This window comes from Ambystoma mexicanum, chromosome 7p (assembly GCF_040938575.1).
Source record: "Ambystoma mexicanum isolate Mex_15411 chromosome 7p, UKY_AmexF1_1, whole genome shotgun sequence".
In the NCBI taxonomy this organism is placed as follows: Eukaryota; Metazoa; Chordata; class Amphibia; order Caudata; family Ambystomatidae; genus Ambystoma; species Ambystoma mexicanum.
The window spans coordinates 224,673,000-224,691,722 of NC_090939.1; the positions used below are offsets into that span (position 1 = coordinate 224,673,000).

Below are 18,723 nucleotides of genomic sequence, written 5' to 3' on the forward strand. Positions count from 1 at the left end.
GGGCATTGTAATTAGATACTTTTGGTGGGGAAGTTGTGCTGTTTTGCATTTTTTTCCTGCAAACTTTCATTTGGCGAGATGGCAACATTGGGTGGTGTCGTGTAATACCCCCATACCAGTTTAGATCCGTCCCATACCAAAAAATCACCTTCTTTAGTATTTACAATTGCTGTTTCATTTGTCACATTAATACCGTTATAACCTCCCCCCTCGTTCATCTCGATAGAGGTGAACGCTATAAACCAATACGTAACCAGGCCAAACAGTATTGTAAAAAATAATGTAATGCATACAGACAATCCACACTCATATGAATATCTACATCTCTCAGCTAAAAATTCTCTATATCTAATAAATCTATCCGTTGCAGGCTGCCCGTTAGTTGCCATGGTAGTTCCTGTTTGAGATTGAAAAGTGCATTAAGTGCATGCATGTAAACCGATTGAAAAGTGCATTAAGTGCATGCATGTAAACATTTTTGTTGGCACTACCAGTGCCAAGAGGTCATGGAAGGGAGATGGGTTTGGGTAGGGGAGGGGGATTGGGATGTACAGAGAAGGGAGCAGACAATATACATATTTTTCACATTATTATTTACACTTAAATTGTTTTTTTTAATTTTTTTTAATCTTTTATCTTTATCGATAACCTGTAATATAATGGTTCTCGTCAACAATTTTATCTGTCAGGTACACTTCTTCCACTCACATGTTCACGTTCACCCATCATTTTCATTAGTATTGTTTGCTGTTGTCTGTGCCTCCTCATCCACCTCTTCCTGCACACTATTATATGCCTTTCGCACATCCGTGAAATGTATCCAATATTTGAGCCCCTTTACTTTTACAGCTGTAGGGGTACAAAATACCACTTCGTATGGTCCGTGGAACCGTGGGGCATTCCACCGGCGCACAAAGCTTCGGACATGAATTAACTCTCCTGGCATTAATTGTCCCTGTACTTCATGTTCTACATGGGATCCTGTTGTGTTTCCTTCTTCCCTTGTGAATGGTGGCGAGAGCTGCTTTGAGATTGCGCGCGCTGCCCTAGTTAGCTTCTTCAGGTATTCTGTGAACTCCTCTCCCAATATCGTGGCGCTTCTGTGTGCGTCTGATTGTTGGCGAAGTGGGGAATGTGCAGTGTGCATCCGTCTCCCTGTCACGATTTTGTGCGGGGACAAATGGTGGTCCTTGCTCGGCTGATTCCTCAGCTCAAACAGCGTAAGGGGCAGACAGTAGATCCCGTTTTTCTTTAATGAAAAACACAATTTGGACAGTCTCCCTTTTAACAATCCGTTCATCTTTTCTACCACGCCATTACTTTGAGGATGATAAATTGAGCACAATTTATGTTTTATTCCCAATAATGTGGTCACTTCTTTGAAGAGCTCGTTCACAAAGTGAGTGCCGTTGTCTGAGCGAATTACGTCGCAAATTCCCCAACACGGGAACACTTCCCTTACTAGGAACTTTGCAGCGCTTTTAGCATCAGGTCATGCACATGGACCTGCTTCCACCCACCTTGAAAATGGGCATACAACCACTATCATGTAGCGTGCCCCATTACATCTTTCCCCCATATCCGCGTAGTCTATGTGCAGTACTCTGAAGGGCCCTACAGGTTTTGGAATTGTTCCTCTGAGTGTTCGTAGCGTCATTCCAGAGTTATATATCTGGCAAGTTGTGCACTCCATTGTCAGTCTGGATATGTGCTCCTGGAGACGGGACACAAACCAATCTTCTTGTATCTCTGCTGCAATGTGTTGTTTAGTGTTGTGTGCTGGGAAGTGTAATTGCTGAAACGCTATCTCTAATAGTTTGACCGGCATTACTACTTTACCTGAGTTATTTTGTCGCCATAGTAAGTCTGTTGCCGATTTGCTGCACCGTCGTTTTTCCCACATCATCTTTTCATCACCACTTGCTCCTTCCTGCAGCTCTAGTATTTGTGATATGGGCATGGCATTGTATCCTTCTGGGGGCTCTTCGCTTGTCTTTTGCTGTAATATGTACTCACCTGTTTCATGTTTTTCAAAGTACGAGGCCTCCTTGGCAGCAGCGTCCACTGCTGCGTTCCCCAAAGACACAACGTCTGTGTTGGACGTATGTGCTTGGCACTTCACTATTGCTACCACTGTTGGATCTTTTAGGGCCTCAATCAATTCCTTCAGTAGTTCTGCATGTTGCACTGGGGTTCCATCTGCTCTTCGAAACCCCTTCCGCCCTCATCTTGCTAGACCTCCATGTACTGTTGTCGTCATGTAAGCTGAATTTGTATATATTGTTACTGCACAACCTTTAGCTGCATGTAATGCTTCTATTAGGGCAATAAGTTCTGCTGCTTGTGCTGAGAAATGTGATGGAAGGCGATACTGTACTAGTATCTCATACTTGCCTTCTTCTAACCTCACCACTGCCAACCCCACATGTTTCTCTCCTGTGTCCATGTGAATCGATGCTGACCCATCCACAAAGTACACCTCCCCCTCGCTCAGGGCATTCTCGCACACCACTATGTCCTCCCCTGTTTCCCCTGTGTAAGTTGCACAATTGTGTTCCTGCAGTGTGCATGGTTCTGTGATGAATGTTGCCGGATTTACTGTCCTGCATCGTACCACATGGATATTGGCGCTGGACAATATTATTTCATAGGCAGTTGCTCGCTGTGTGGTCAGTGTACTTTTTGATCTTTCAAGTATCGCAAATAATGAGTGTTCCAGGCCACCCCATTACTATTGTGGCTTTTTTCTCAATGGCGATCGCGGCGGCGGCGGCGAGAGATTGCTCGCACGCGAAATGTCCTTGCATCACCGCATCCAATGTGCCACTATAGTAAGCCAAGGGTTTGTGTCCTAGGGAAGTCTTTTGTGTCAGTACAGCTGTCATGAGTGTTCCCTTACAGTGTGAGAACAGGTAAAATTCGCGTTCATAATCAGGATTGGCGAGTACTGGAGCACTCGAAATCAATTCTTTTAGTGACTTAAATGAGTCGCTCATCTCTTCTGACCATTCTATTTTCCTGTTCTCTTGTTGGGCCTCCTTGAGTGCTTGCAGTAATGGTCTGGTGTAGGCTGCATAATCTAATATCCATGCTCTACAATAGTTACACATTCCCAAGAATTTCTGCATCTCCTTCACTGTTGTGGGTTCTCTCACTGACCTTATTGCTTTCACTCTGTCAGGGATTATTCTTTTTCCGTCTCTTGATATCAGCTGCCCCAGGTACAACACCTCTGTCTGACAGTATTGTAGCTTTCCCTTGTCCACCTTGTACCCTTTATTCACCAGCAGCGTTAGAAGTGTTACTGAGTCTTTTCTGCACATTTCTTCATTCTGCGCGCAGACGAGCAAATCGTCTACGTACTAAATGATCGTGCTTTCAACTGAGAAATTACCCAGGTCTTCGTGTAGTATGCGGTTGAATATGCTTGGGCTTTCACAGTATCCCTGTGGTAATCTGCAATGTTCGTATCTCTTTCCTCCCAATGTGAATGCTGTCAGGTACCCGCTTTCTTCTGCCAAGGGAATGGAGAAGAATGCGTTTTTCAAATCGACCACTGTGAAATGTGATGCCGTTTTTGGAATGCTGCACAATATTGAAGCAGGGTTCGGGACCAGAGGGAACTCTTTCTGTATGACGTCATTTAGGGGGTGTAAATCCTGGATCATCCTCCACGCCCCTCCCTTTGCTTTTTTGATCGGGTAGATACAGGTGTTACATGGGGAATTTGAAGGCACTATTATCCCCTGTTCTATCAATGCATTTATTGTCTCTTTTATCCCTTCTTCAGCTTCACGGGACAATGGATATTGTTTCACTAGGGGCAAAATTGCCCCTTGTTTGAGCTTTATTACCACTGGTGTCACTCCATGCAACAACCCCACATCATGGGGGCCTGTTGTCCACAAATTGTTTGGCACCAGTCGCATGTCATCGTCAAAAAACGACGGTGGCGTTCCCACCACTGCCATCAACTGGTCGGGAATTTGTTTAGCCTGAATCAAAATGTCACAGGGCATTGCTATTTCCATTATTATTTCGCCATCATTTTCTGAATCAGAAAAGAGATCCTCATCAGATAAGTCCCGTAGGGCAATGTTAGCATTGATGCACAGTACAGTGCGCCATTCACACCCATCTACGTCCATCCGAATTACTGCAATCCTTTTTTCTGATACCTGTACAGCATGCAAGTCTAAGGAGACCACTGACCCTGGTGCTATGTCTGGGCGCACTATTGGTCGTAAGACAAACTCTGCGGGTATTCTCCACTCCAACTTTTTTAGCTCAGGAACTACTTGGGCCAGTGTTTTTAAACCTTCAATGAACATTCTCTCATCCACTGGCAGGCCACGTATTTCCGGTGCAATTGTCCGAGCCTGTACCACCAGCATTACGCGTAATGGGCATATCCCTGGTGTCGAACACACTATTCCTCTTTCTGTGAATGATATTGTCATGTTAAGTTTGCTAAGAAGGTCCCTTCCGAGCAGGTTTATTGGCGAGTGTTCATAAAACAGTAAGGGTGTCTTTACCGTTTTACCCCCCACTGTCACATCCAAAGCTTCTGTGTAAGGAACTTCAATTACAGCCCCAGAGAACCCCTGCGTCTCTAACTTCCGGTTAGATAACGGAAACCGGCCCTCCCTAATACATGATTTCTCCGCTCCCGAATCCACCATGAATATGAACTGCTTGTCTCCTATCTGCGCCCCTACCAATGGTTCCTCTGCTGCATCGTAGGTTGTAGATAGAAGAGGACACGCAAGTGTTCTCTGTGGGCTGTCCTATGCTGGGTGTCTCATTGCCCCCCCCTGGTTGAACACACTCCCTAAAACTACTGATACGCCACTATAGGGGGCTGGTGCTGGGTCTCCATTTACTGACGTTGCAAAAGGGTTGCCTGGGGTGTAGTGCATAGTGGTGTTGTTCTGTGGGAGATTCCTTGTTCTGTAGTGATGTCCCTGCCTTTGCTCAGGGTACCCCTGCTCTGGTTCCCTTTGTTGTTGCCCCATTGGTAGGCCATATGGGCTTCCCGGGTGGGGGTGGCCATAGTGTTCTGTCTCTGGGAATCCGTTGTTTGCTCTACTCCTACATTCTCTAGAAAAGTGCCCCCACCTCCCGCAGTTCCAACAACTTCCCTGCGCACCTCTGGGACCCTGCCATTCGTTTACTCCCATTCCCCCGTACCCTTGTCCACCTCCTCTTCGACCCCTGTACCCACCTCGTCCCCCTCGAGGGGCCCACTCTTGCCACTGCGGACCCCCCACCCTGCTCCTGCTCGTTCCACTGCCGTTGCCCTGCTCCTGCCCAACTCGTTGCCATCCTCCCCTGTATTGCTACCAGCCCCTCCTCCTCCTCGTCTCCCTCCCTGCTGTGTGGGAGTGCGGCTACTGCTGCAGCGATCTTCACCAGCTTTGTTTGTACTAGTTTTGCCTCGTCTGCCAATCTTCTCTGCGCTATCTCCTTTTCCCTCTCTTTTATTCGTTTACAGTGGTGAACTATTATGCTCTGTATTTCGGGCCATCCTTTTGCTTCAATACCTGCTTTTTTGTCAAGTGCTTTTTGCACCTCTTTTGGGAGCCCCCTCTTTATTATGAAGTAGAATAATGATGTTGATTGATACCAGGGTGTGCCCGTTTCTGCTCTCCACATCTCTTGGACCCGAAAAATGTAATCCATAGCATCTTCCCCATCATTCATTGTACATTGCATTACTGACTGCAAATCTGGGGTATCTGGAAACGTCTCCCATAAGGCGTCCCACACCCTGGCACGTACTGTGTTGAAAGAGGCGCCATCATGGCGGTCGCAGTCTAATGTTACTCCTGGGAAGCCAGCCTTTACCCATACTCTGTCAGCTTGATTCCCAACTGCTGATACTAGCAAACTCTTCACCTCGCCTATTGCTAGAGGTACCCCGGCTGTGTGTTTCTCGAATGCATATATCCACTTGCTTGCCCCTCCTGATAGCGGGGGCAATAACTTTAACAAATTGGCCTTATCCATTTGAGCCCAGCGTATGTAATTCGGCCTCCCTCCTCCCCTGTGTATTAGTGGGAGTTGTAACCCCCCTTTGTCGTTGTATCTGCACTTACCTTCGTTCCTGTTTTTCCTAATGGTGCCATTTTCCCCAACCTGTTCCTTCGTCGTCCTGTCCACTCTTCGTCCATGGTTCTCCCTGAACATGCGCCATCCAACCCCTCGCTTTCCCCTCCCATTGCCATGCTTAGTCTTTCACTTTCCTCTAAATCTTCTCCTATATCACACAGTAGCTCCTCTCTACCTCCTGTAGTCATTATCTCATCACCAGTGCACCCCTCTCTTCCCTCTAGTTCAACTATTCAGGTCGGTTCTACTTGTATCCTAAACAGTATCTCTCCTTTTTTCCACCCTTCTTCAATTGTTTTATTCTCACTCTGTGCTCTTGATGCAGGCTCTGACCTAGCAGTATTGATTGCAGTCCGTTCACATATGCTTTTTATTCTCGAGAGCTCGTCTTTGGCTATAGAGAGCCTGGACTCTAGGTCTCCTGTTAATTTCTCTATGTTCACCATTGGTGTACTTACCTGGTCTCGCTCTCTATGACTCTCATATGGTGGGGGTGCTGTTGGCCCTTGAGTGGTAGTGGTCGTCGTTGGGGGTACATATGTTGGGTCACTGTATCCTTCTGCGGGCACTGGCTTATTTAGTATTGGGTACAACCTAGTTACCTCTATCAGTGGCTCCCCTTCTGGCAACACCTTGTCATCTTTTGGTATCAGTAATGGATTGTCAGTGGTAGATGGCAGATCAGTATCTAATTCCCTTTTCTTCAGCGGGGGTATTTCTTCAAACAACCTCCATAGGTCTAATATTTCTCTCCTATTATGTAGCTGCTTCCCCTTGTATTTCAAACGAATGCATGTAGCTACCATATCTAGGACACCTTTGTCAAACGATCCCCCTTCGGGCTATATCTGAGGTAATCCTTCTCCCTTCAGCTCTGTGATCCAATGATCATGATATTTCTTAATACGTTCAGCGTACCCAGGTAGACTCTTACAAATATGCGATAAGGGTGTTTCTGCCCCCATACTTCGTGGTTGCTTGATACTGATGTATGTTTATATATATATATCTTAATATAGATGTATCACCATATGAGTCTACGTATTTGTGTCTTACTGAGCGTGGGGACCCGCGTGCTTTCCCGCCACCTGTACCGTATGAGAATGGCTGCGCACAGCCTCTATTCTATACACTTTAGGGGGCACATACAAGAGCAAACCATCAATAACTTCAACAATTTTACCCAACAAATCAAAGAAATAAAAACACTCACTTTACCACATTACACTCTTCTTTGTGATATTTCTTCTGGTCACACTTACCATAACCATACCATAATTATGCATTTCTGACCACCTTCACACACTCATTATAACAAATATGTTCTGACACACACGATGCTTACACACCCATAGGCAAAACTCTATTCATAGCCCAGTTTGTCCTCCCTTTCCTCCCTTGCCAGCTGTCCCTTTCCGTCTTATTCTGATATGTATTCGTCTCCTAGTTTTGATGTAAACTTGTCTTTCTACTTAGATTATATCCTTGTTCGTACTAACCCTGTTTATTTTCCCGTAAACCCAGAGAGAAGAATAGAAAAAATAGCAGTCACTAATATATTCTCCGTGTCTTCCTTTACCAGACACCTTTAACTCATTTTCCACTTCTTTATATATTCCCAGTACTAGTCAAGATAGCACTATGCGGCGCCCCCTTCCACCCCCTTACGGACTAGGTTCCTGTCTCTTTATCTCTGTTCACCTCTTAATCCTAATGGCCATATGCGAAGAAAAAGCAAAGGAAGTTTAGAGTGGTCCTTAGTAGACCCAAAGTGTCCCCTTTCAACCAGCCTCGTTCCCTGTCCTATATTTCCTCCCCTTCTCCCTTTATGGTCGCTCGCATTCAATACTCACGTGCCCGTCTTGAACCGAGAGTCTCCGAAACTGGGTCTGTCCAGGCAGTGTTGCCGTACGCTCAACGGCGAGCGGTACTCAAAGGGGATTTTTCAACCGGGATCCCGTACCCTCTCTCTGTTCAGTGCGCACTTCTGAGCGTACCGGTCGCCGTTAGCAGGCAGTCTTCCGGAGCCGGCGCACCGTGCGTATCCCTTTTCGACCGGAGATTTTCGTGCCAAAGGGGACGGTGGGGATATGTATATAACACTATATATATATATATATATATATTAGTGTTAGCAGAAAATAGTAATCACGCTTTCAGGGTCACCACTGAAGGCGAGCGTCCCCCAGATCCCAGATAGCACGATCCTCCCCACAATGAGAGACAATAATGGACTCTCCCAGGATGGGAATAAGGTCAGGACAAAGTGCGGGTGAGCTTAAATGGGAGTTTATCAATCAGAATAGGGCATGCAGAGAACTCTGCAAACTCCGAGAGCGCTCTGTCTGACAATAGCAAAGACAGGCGTATATATTTACAAAAAGCGTCATAAGAACCTACATGCTATAGGGGGCACAAGCTCGTGGGGATTGGGTGGCGACGACTAAATATAGGTGTTGCTGCGATGTGGTTTGCCGTGGCTGGAGGACGTCGCTGGTTACCCTCGTGGGTTGGGCTGGGCCTGGCAGGTCAGCTGGGCTCATCCGGACGGTGTTGTTGTGCCAGCCGTGACCAGTGTCAGTGATGAATGTCTTTCCTGGCTCTCTGCCCTAGGGCCACGCATACCGCAGTCATTCAACATTGCAATATTATCTTCCCTGGTAAATCTTCCAATAGGTTATTCTACAGGTTAATGCAACACAGGAGGAATGCACCTAGAGTGGGGTCTGTTGGCGATACATCAATACATGGTTACCATTGTCCTGTTGACCGGGTATCATAGGTCGTGAGTTTGGGTCTCAGGGCATGGGACAGGCGGTCCGCGTTATCATGTCTTGTTAGAAGTCATTATGGATGTGTTCCTGTAGTGTTGCCATAATATTGGGTGTCCTAATTTTACAGGGGCCATTAACCTAAGGTGAGCCGGTGGGTCGTGGAGCCTAAGAAAGGGCGCCTTTGGATCTGTGTTTTTAGGCCGGGGTTTACTGCTGGGTTGTAAATAATTCAGGTGGCAGTCCGTGGCCTTGGGTGCTGCGGGGGAATGCGAATGTTTGAAGCGGCTCCAGCCGAATTGGGGGAGGTGGAGCAGAGCAGCACAGGCCTCTGCTTTTTCATCTGGCAGGCTTCACTGGGGGAGGGGGGAATGGCCTTGCATGTGCTCACAAAGGTATTTTCCTCGTGTGTTGCAGATTTAGGTGGAAGAGACATAAACATTCACATAATATACAGTACTCCTTGAGTCTTTTCAAAGCTCACATTTTTGACATTGCTAGTGCCTTCCATATGGCCATTTCGAACACGATACTTATACGCTAAGTATTTAACAACCAAAACATTTTGTTACATGTCTATACATGTGCAGTAAGTGAGGTGGTAGTAGTAAGGTTGGTGGAGCGCGCAGGAACAACCCGCCAATAAGACTGACGGCAGTGACACATGGTGAGCTTGGACATACATATGGTGCATTTTCGTGCACCCCTTACGTGAGCTCCCAATAGGGTTGCATTTGTCTTCCCTTGCACTCTAGCAGCATTAGTTCATTTATGGCATGGGACCTTGGGGTGCGGGCTTCTTGGTAAAACTCAAAACATGAAAAAAACCCCGGGACACTTTTACTGTTTGCGCATAGTTACCGGGGTGTGGGTGCTTCATCCCTAATGTCATATAAGCACACATTCTGCCATTTTTATGGAGTTTACAGGTTTTTAGTCAGAGGTGTCGTGGAGAGAAAAGTTTCATCACAGGTGGTTTGCACATTAGTATTTGGGGACTCTGCTTTTGTCAGGGGACCATTTTACAGTTCTTTTCCACCCTGGCCCTGCTGGCCGGGTCATACTGGAGACAGCGATACACTACGGAAGATGAAATGTTACAGTGTTGGTATCTAACACTAGCTCATGTCCGTCTGTTCGTGGGAACGGGCTCTCAGCGGATCTGCCAGAGAGCTGCGGCCACAGGGATAATTGAAACTGACGAGTCATGGACTTCACCGGGGGAGAGGATGCAGGGGAGAGGGGTCTCTTGGACCAATCCTCCCATACAAGTTTCAACGTATGCAGTGCTCCAACAACTGCAACTGAGCTTCCCAAAACAAGCTATCATGAAATTACTGCAGAGCGACTTCCTAAAAAACAAAGACCATCATTTGCTTACCACAGACTTCTCTCTCTGCAACTCTGGTCCCCTAGACTGAACCGGAGCACTGTGTGGGCAGGCATTTTCCTTGCTAAAGAAACGCCCTTTTCATGGATTCTGACTTTTGAAACAGGAAGGTGTGGGTGGTTTAGGAGAGGAGGAGATGGGGACTGATACCAGAAGGAGGAAGGAGAGAAGGAGGACGGAGGGTGGTTTGGAGGGTGGAGGGATTTTGGAGAGAAGTTGAGGTATTGGTTAATGTAAGTAAGTGGTACTGTGCTGTGAGTGTGCGTGGAAGTTGAGGGAGTGAAAGTATTCTAGGAAGTGTAGAGAGTGAGTGGAAGGTGATTGAGGCAGTGAAATGCGGGTGACTGAGTCGAAGGTGGGGTGGAGAAGTTGTGAAGAGAGGAAGAGAGGAAAGGGGAGTAGTGTGAGAGTACTAGTGGAGAGAGGAGACTAGTAGTTGGGTGTAAAGGGGAGAGTAGTAGTGCAGCAAAAGAGGAGAGAGTATCAGTGGAGCAGCGAAGGGGAGGGTAGTGGAGCAGAGAAAGGAAGAATAGTAGTGGAGTGTAGAGCAGGAGAGAATAGCATCGGTGGGTGGAGTTAGAGGGTAGAAACAGAGAAACATTGGAGGATCAGAAGGAGTAAGTGGCAGGAGAGCAATCGGGTGGAGATGGAAGGAGGAGAGTACCAGGAGGAGGCTAGAAAGCGGGCCAGAAAAGCGTTGTTTGATAGGGTCAGGTACACCAGGCCATAAAAGAAAGAAGACGGAGTGATGCTTTTGAGTGTCTGAAAGGCGCAATCCTGCAATCCCTTAGAACTAACATTGATGGTAGTGTAGGTCCAGCCTAGGAAGTCGCAGACGGAGGTTAGACTGATAAGGCAATTGCTTTTAGACCCTCACTGACGGTGAGGTCGAAATTAGACAGTGAGGGTTAACGAGCTCTATATATTAACCTGGGGAATAGGGAGGCATGTGCTAGAAAGGAAACTGCTTTTTCTAGACACTAGAGCGAGAGACACCCTTAGCACCCTGACAAGAAATACATTTTATAAAAGCCCTTGAACTATTTCTGGGAGGTGTGTTCTTAGGTCATTTATGACACGATAAATGCTTTTTTCCGGTGTGTTTGAATTATAGCCAATATGTCTTGTACATCCGAGGTGAAGGGTAGGTTGGTAATGTTTGGAGGCACAGAGCTTTGTGGGCAGAATGTTTGTCAGCATTTCACAATGCATTCTGGTAGGTGGTGTGTCCCTTACTATGATTTTTCTTTTGCCATAACATATCCCAGATGAATGCACATGTGGGACTTGGTTGGGTGGGACAAGTGCTTGCATCCTAGAGAAGATTTGGACATGACTGGTACATGGCTTTCCATATGACATATCCACAAACATGTTAGGTGTGGTGGCCAAGTGGTGATTGAATATTTTTAGAGTTTCCAGTTTTTACGTTTTTTATAATTCTGTTGGCGTTTTCCGTAAATGTTAGAAATCTGTGTAGATCAGTATGTTAACTCTTTGCAGCAAATATATATAATAATAAAGTAAGGCATTCGTCAGCAGAATAGAATTACAGGCACAGAGTTCAGCAGCTTAGCTGCTGCAACAGGGAAATAAGTTCTTTCAATTTTTCACTTGCCAAAAATGGGATCCAACAACACATTTAGAGTTGACAGAGCTCACGTTGGTGGAAGCAGTCTGCTGGTAAACATCAGCAAATTGAAGCCTACACCATAATGGGCGTTATGAACTATATGCTCCTATACATGCGCAGAGAACTCATGAAGAGGTTTGATCAGAATAATATGTGAGCTCCTGTTCAGCTTTCAAGACTGCAGAGCTTTAACATTTGCTGCAGTTGTATATTTTTTGAGCCCCCAAGTGTACACTACTGTGACGATCTAACCTTGAATCCACAATGGCTAATGTCATAGTGGCCTTCTCCAAAACAGCATGGCACAGTAATAATTTATGCAAAACCTTCAGATGCAATAAACCGCGTTAATTTGAGTGCTATCATCCAACCTTCTTTCTTAATGCTCAAATTGCACACAAATGTATTTTTATAGTGTTGAAATTATAGTGTGAAATTTATTTTTCAAGCAGTCAGTGCCAGACTCGCATGAATCTGTGTTAACTCACCACACACTCAAGAGGTTTAATGCCTTTGTATCTGGCAGAAAGTAAGTAAATTGAAACCGAAGTGACCGGGGGGCACAACTAGACAGCTTCAAAATTTATTTTGCACCTTAAAAAAAAAAACTTCAAGTATTTATCAGTGTTGAAGAAATATTTTGAAGAATTATGACCAATTCTGAGCCGTTTTTATTTTTAGGTCCATGTGTCAGTGGTCACCACCAGGATAGAAATTGGTTCCAATTCCTCACAATGTGACAACCTATTTTTCTGTGTATGGAGTCAGGGGTTGAGGGGGGAAAGGCATGGAAGCATAGGTGGAGGGGCTTGCCTTTTCTGCAAAGTTTTGGCATTTAGTGAAGATTGTGGGATAAGTCCTGGGAAGGGAACATATCTTCTGTGGCTATTTTACCAGACTGTTTTGGATTTTCCCGGAATCCAGAAAGCCTAAATGTATGTACACTTCCTGCTGCCTGCAGATTTTCCTGCTCCCACCAACTGCTCATCAATTCACAAGACCCGGTCATGTTCATAACTGACAGCACCCTTTCCTCTCTTGGTAGCAGGACTAATGGTAGAAGGATTCTTCTCCGTGTGGCCACACTCTCTCTTGGGTGCTCTGCTACAAGAGCTGAATAATTCCCAAGGTCATCCAGCACTTCTTATCCCCTTCGATGGAATGTGAGTGGGTAGCAGCCACTATGCAGTCTCTGAAGGCCTCCTTGCGACGAGCCCTTCTACAAACACTGGTTAATTCCCGAAACATCCTGGTTGCTTCTTTTCCCGCCTCTTGCTCAACCACCTAAAGCTCTAACCTGGAAAGTGCCACCTCACAGTGCCCAACAGCTTCCCAGCAATGCCTTCATCCCTTCCAGATTGAGATTAAACTCTCATTTTGCCTAGATAGTAAAAGGGAGATTGTCATTTCCGCTGGATTTACCTTTTTCAAAGTGGCTTCATTGGGTGGGCACAGAGGACATGCAGACTATTTGGACACAATCACGGGATTCACTTGCAGATTGTATGCGGCTACAGTATTTACCATATGTGAATTCTCCATGTAAAATCTGCCAAACACATAATGAGAGCCTAAGTCTTTTCATGGTCAAATTCATGTATAGACCTTATTAAGTATGTTTTTATATTGAGTGAAAGATTGCAATGCCATTTTTGTTGACAAGTACTCTGATATTTTAACATTTATGCTTTATTCCTTAGCTCTTCATCTTCAAGAATCATCAGTGAAGGAGCCGGAGTCAGCTGCTGAGAAAGTACACGCATCAGACACGCCCAAGGAGGAGATGGCTGCAAGTGATAATGTTGAAGGGACGGATGTTACACATTGTGCAAGTGAAGAAAACCTGGCAGACAAAGTGTGTAATCTCCATCTAGAGAGTGCAGCCCAATGTCCCGAAGAGACTGTTGACGTAGAAGAGGGTGGCAGGATGGAAGACCACCACCTTCACCTGTCGAGCTGCCACGAGTGTCTTGAGCTTGAATCCTGCACAATTGAGTCTGTGAAATATGCCTCTGCAGAGAACATTCCAGATCTTCCCGATGACTGTAGTGGCGTTGAGGAGATCTCTGAGGATGAGCGTAGTCAAGAAAAAGAGACCAAAAGAGCAGACACAAGTATGAAGCCTCCTAATGTCTTGCTGTATGTGGGTTCAGATCCCAAGCTTGTAGAATCCCGGTTTCAGCAGATCAAGTCAGTACTCGTTGAATGCATTGATACAGAAAGCTATGTTATTTACCCTCTGCAAGAAGACCAGGTTCTCAAAACTCCGTGGCTCGATAACACGTTGCTTCTTATCATTAACACAAAGGATTCCATTCCCAATGATGTTTACAAAGCTTTTGTGGTCTACCTGAAGAAAGGTGGGAAGATACTGAGCCTCTCTTCTTCTTTTACTCTTGGCAACGCTAAAGTGAGAAGTAAAAGTGAGCTGAAGGATTCTATCCAGGCTTTGGTTTTTACAAAAGGTGATTCCACTGAAATAACACTTGATGTGCTGACCAGCGGCAATGTCTTTGAGAACCTCAATGGTGGATCAGGTGATGAGGCAAAGACTTGGGGCTACCTGAAAAATTCAGACAAAGACCCCATGATAATACGTCACTCTCATGGAGACAACGGAGGGGAAGCCATTCTCTGTCAGGTACTGTGTTTACACATTATTAAAGATTCTTGACAAGATGTACTTGCAAATTGGATGTAACTAAATCAGCTTTCTGGAATGTATTGGGATGTACACCATATGCCGCATGCTTCTTTCTCGAAACCTCACTTATTTGTGGGCAATCACGAAACTGTAATTTTTTTAAAGAGAATTCAACACATATTTCAATTGTATAACTTTATGGTGCTCGATTGAAAACTGCATAAAGTTAGTATAGGTGTTGTAAGAGATTATTCTTAAGGAATACCTGGACCACTTGGGGTTCCCGTCTGAGTCCCGTAGGAGTTTCTTTCCACCAATATGCACATGACACCGAACCATTTATCTATGTATATAAAACACTTGGGTATGTCTGTACTCAGCTGATGCAATTTATCAGTGTTAGGTTGCCCTCTGCTGTCCAAATGGCAAAGTGCACCTACTTCAACAACAGAATTCATTTCAACAAACAGAACAAGCACAGATCTACATGGTCACCTTCACCTTCCAATATCACAAACATTCAGAATAATTTCAAGTTGCTTCTTTCCACACCCACTTCTCTTCACAAAGAGAACAGTGGTTCTTATCGGCTAAACGTTTCAGTCTCTAATGAGCAAAACACTGTATAACTAATGCCTCCTCATGAGCTAAAACTGAAAGTAGGTGCTGTAATTATGCTACTACGCAATCTTATGCCATCACAGGGACTCTGCAATGGAACAAATTTGACAATTGCACGTCTACAACAAACACCCTCTGTTCTAGCTAGGGAAGGACTTTTTAACATGCAGAGCCTGGTTTTAAAAGACTGAATTATGTTTCTAACACCTTTCTCGCCTACATATTAGTTCTCTAGTCAGGTTCTTAACTTTTCATTCACATGCTTTGCTACACCACAGTACCTCAGACAGTTTTAACTGTTTCTAAAGTAGTGTTAGTGCTCTATAACGAAAGCACCCCAAAGTAAGTGTGTATATAATAGTAGTGTATGTTTTAGTGTAATACATACATGTGGTTTTTAATTGCTAAGAGTTTGTCTAAGGCCTAAATAAATAATTCTATTTTTATACATTCTGTATAAATTCAGTGTGCTCTGTGTGTGCTTAACTGAACCCTTCACCACTCTCACCACAAGCTCCTAAATCTAAGTAAGCCTTGCTGCTCGTTCACACTACCCAGATAGTTTGACATGACTAACATCTTACCCTGTTCGCCAGAATAGAGAGAGCCTCTCAGAATGTGTTCACAGGGCTGACTCTGAAATTCCATCATAACAAAAAGGTCATAATGGTGTGGGTCTTTCCATTTAGTGGAAATTGAAGAGCAAACCATAACACCCATCAGTATTTGATCTTTGGTGCAACCTCTCCTTACTCACTGCCTTCTTTAATTGATGGGCTCACTCTATGACCAATCTCAATCGAGATAGCCTTGGGTGCATCAGATGCCAAAATATCCCAAAATGGTTTCTGCATGCAGGAAGCTACGTTCATTTCTTCCATTCCCTCTATAAAGTTTGTATGCATTACTCTATCTAAGCACAAGCAATTTTCAAAATCTTCACACTTGACATCCAGTTCTGCAGCCAATCACTCTAGACTCTCTAATCATTGGGCTGTTTGATATTGGATCGCTGCCAGAACCTGCACTAAATGAAGACTTGCATCACCCGGTTTTATTCGAGGGTGATGTCATAAAACCAAGTTCCGTCCCCGAAACCTATTGGTCGTTCAGATTGGTCAGTTTAGGCGAACTGCATACACAGTCTATAAGGGTTAGTTCTACTACTGGATAGTCATATCTGGTGGCTCCACCTGGAGCATCTCTACTGTCAACAAAATATAAAGTTACAGGGCCGTGGGGAAGCCACTGGCTCATGCAACATATGACTTCACCTGAGAGGGGACTTCGGATTGGGCAGAGTGTGTCCCCCCAGCCCTGGTACCCCAGACGGTTACCAGGCTGGATGTACCTTCTCAAGGCAATGGCAAGGAATATGGATGTGCTGTGTGTTTCTTATTGTTGCCATCTCTGATCACTTAAGCCTGGGGGAGTGCATGCAGTTGTTAATTTGTGAGCAACACTTTGTATCTTCCAACCTCCGATGGGAAAAGCTTTCCTCCATCTACCTTGATTGAATGGGAATCTTCTTCCTCTGCTAGGTCACGTGGGTTGAGTCTACGAAATAGGGCTCTCCTACTTGTAATTATGAGGATTTTAGCCTGCATTTCTTGCAGGTGGCTTATTGTCTTGGTAACCGTGAACTTTCCATCTCCACTCATCCTTGGCTGGGCGAATCGTGTCTGCCTGCTTACAGCTGCAGCGACCTGTCAGCCCTTCCATGTATTTGAAGCCTGTCTCCCCTTCCCCATTCACCTCAATGAGCCTATAGCTTCCATATTCATCCTCATGGCTTTCCACGTTACTGGCAATCAAGCATGTGCAAGCGAGGCATACGTATACTTTAACGTCTTGCAGTTTCAGCTTTAGAAAAGGATCTATACATTATATGGTGATATATAGTGATATGTATTGCGTGTAAGTCATCTTGCCTGCGTGAGTCATAAGCATGCGTTTCTTGTCTATATGCATTAAACTAGTGCATGTTTGTATAGCTTTGTGAGTGGATGGCTGTGTGATTCATGTCTAAGTGCACCTGTGTCGTTATGTCAGTGGAGACATCATTGATTTCTCGATTTGTGGTCAGTCGAGTTGTTCAATTGATGACATTTCCCTCTCCTCCATATCATCGATTGCGTATGGTTTAAAGCTGCCTGAGAGAGTAACATTTCTCACATCTGTGATACATCGACGATGGCAATGAAGGGCCTAAAAGTGATGTGCATCTGTCATTTCTATGTCTTCCGGTTGAGAGTCGTGTGGGGGTCATGAGGGCCATACTTGGACCTCTGTCTTCAACAGCCTAGCAGAAGGACTGATCTATGATGCAAGCAGCTCAGTCTCTAAACAATCACAACAGAGAACTTACAGCACGAATAAGCTCTTTTCTGCAGTTATTACAATTATCAGGATCATTGTTAAAAGGAAATATACATTCTCACTTGGTGAGTTTGATTGCACTACGCTGATGCTGACTTCCATGACTGAATCATGCTCATGCAGGATTTTATAAGTTCAATGTCTACCCTTTCCCGGCGTAATATACGCTGTTCAATCATATCTTAAAGGTCAATATCAGTCGTTAATTCATAGCGTCGTTTCTGCCCCCCCTTCTCAAATATTGGAATTAACACTGATCGCTTCCAGGAAGGGGGTGTAAGTCCCTGTGACTTATTAATTTAATGGTCATTGAAAAGGCTAAACGTATGTACAGTATAAGAACAGTATCTAACTTCCATCGATCACGCAGGGCTCTAGAGTCAAAGACCCCAAGACAGTTCTTTTCAGACGGCTAGGAGTCAAATGTGTGAAAGTGTTTCAAAGTAGTAGAACAATTATTTTATTTTTTTATAACATTTTTTTTTTTTTTTAACTTCTTTTTATTGATTTTACAACAAGAGGTAAAGTGCATTCCCAACTCCCCCCATTTCCCCCCTCCCCTTGAAGGCAATTACTTATGTCTGTGGTCCATTATCGCCATGGGCCACTCGCCAAAGGTTATTAAGTTCATAACAGAGAAACCATCGTCCCGGCCACCCCTCTCTCTCCCCTGGGAGTGGCCTCTCCTTGTCCGTGAACACATGTGTTGGCACCTTGGAGTTGTGTCTATATTGTCCATTGTTTGCTCCGGCCCCGGCCAGGCCGCCTCCTCCCCACTCACTGTGTTCCCTCTGGTCTATATTCCGCCCCCGGGCATGGGCGGGCCAGCCTGCCCTCCTTCCGAGTCATCTGAGTCACTCCTGTTGTTTTCCACCCCGTCTCCGAACAGGTCCTGCACCAGGGTGTTCCACGCCAGGATTCTGGCTCCGCTATTGCCTTCTCCCCTCTGTGTGGCTCTCGTCCAGACAGTCGTTTCAGCTATCGCCCATTTTTGTAGATCTGCCCACCAGCCCTCCGCCAAGGGTCCTTCACTCGTGTTCCATGCCATTGCTATGCGGCGCTTCACCAGTATCGTCATCAGGTCTTTCATTTTTGCCACGTGTGCCATCTGCCTGTCCCCCCTCGGGAACAGGCCCAGTATATAAGACCTAGGTGACCAGGCTTGCATGTGGAT

At 45.3% G+C, this 18,723-nt stretch overlaps 1 protein-coding gene across 14 annotated transcripts in view; it reads left to right on the forward strand.

The window, feature by feature from the left end:
• The window catches only part of HLCS (holocarboxylase synthetase), a 1,696,783-nt gene that overhangs the window by 816,944 nt on the left and 861,116 nt on the right, over window positions 1–18,723 (forward strand). For all 14 annotated transcript variants that reach the window (XM_069636100.1, XM_069636104.1, XM_069636108.1 and 11 more), the window contains one exon: window positions 13,606–14,546. In XM_069636100.1, coding sequence (XP_069492201.1) covers window positions 13,606–14,546 — 941 coding nt within the window. The remainder of the gene's footprint in view (window positions 1–13,605; window positions 14,547–18,723) is intronic.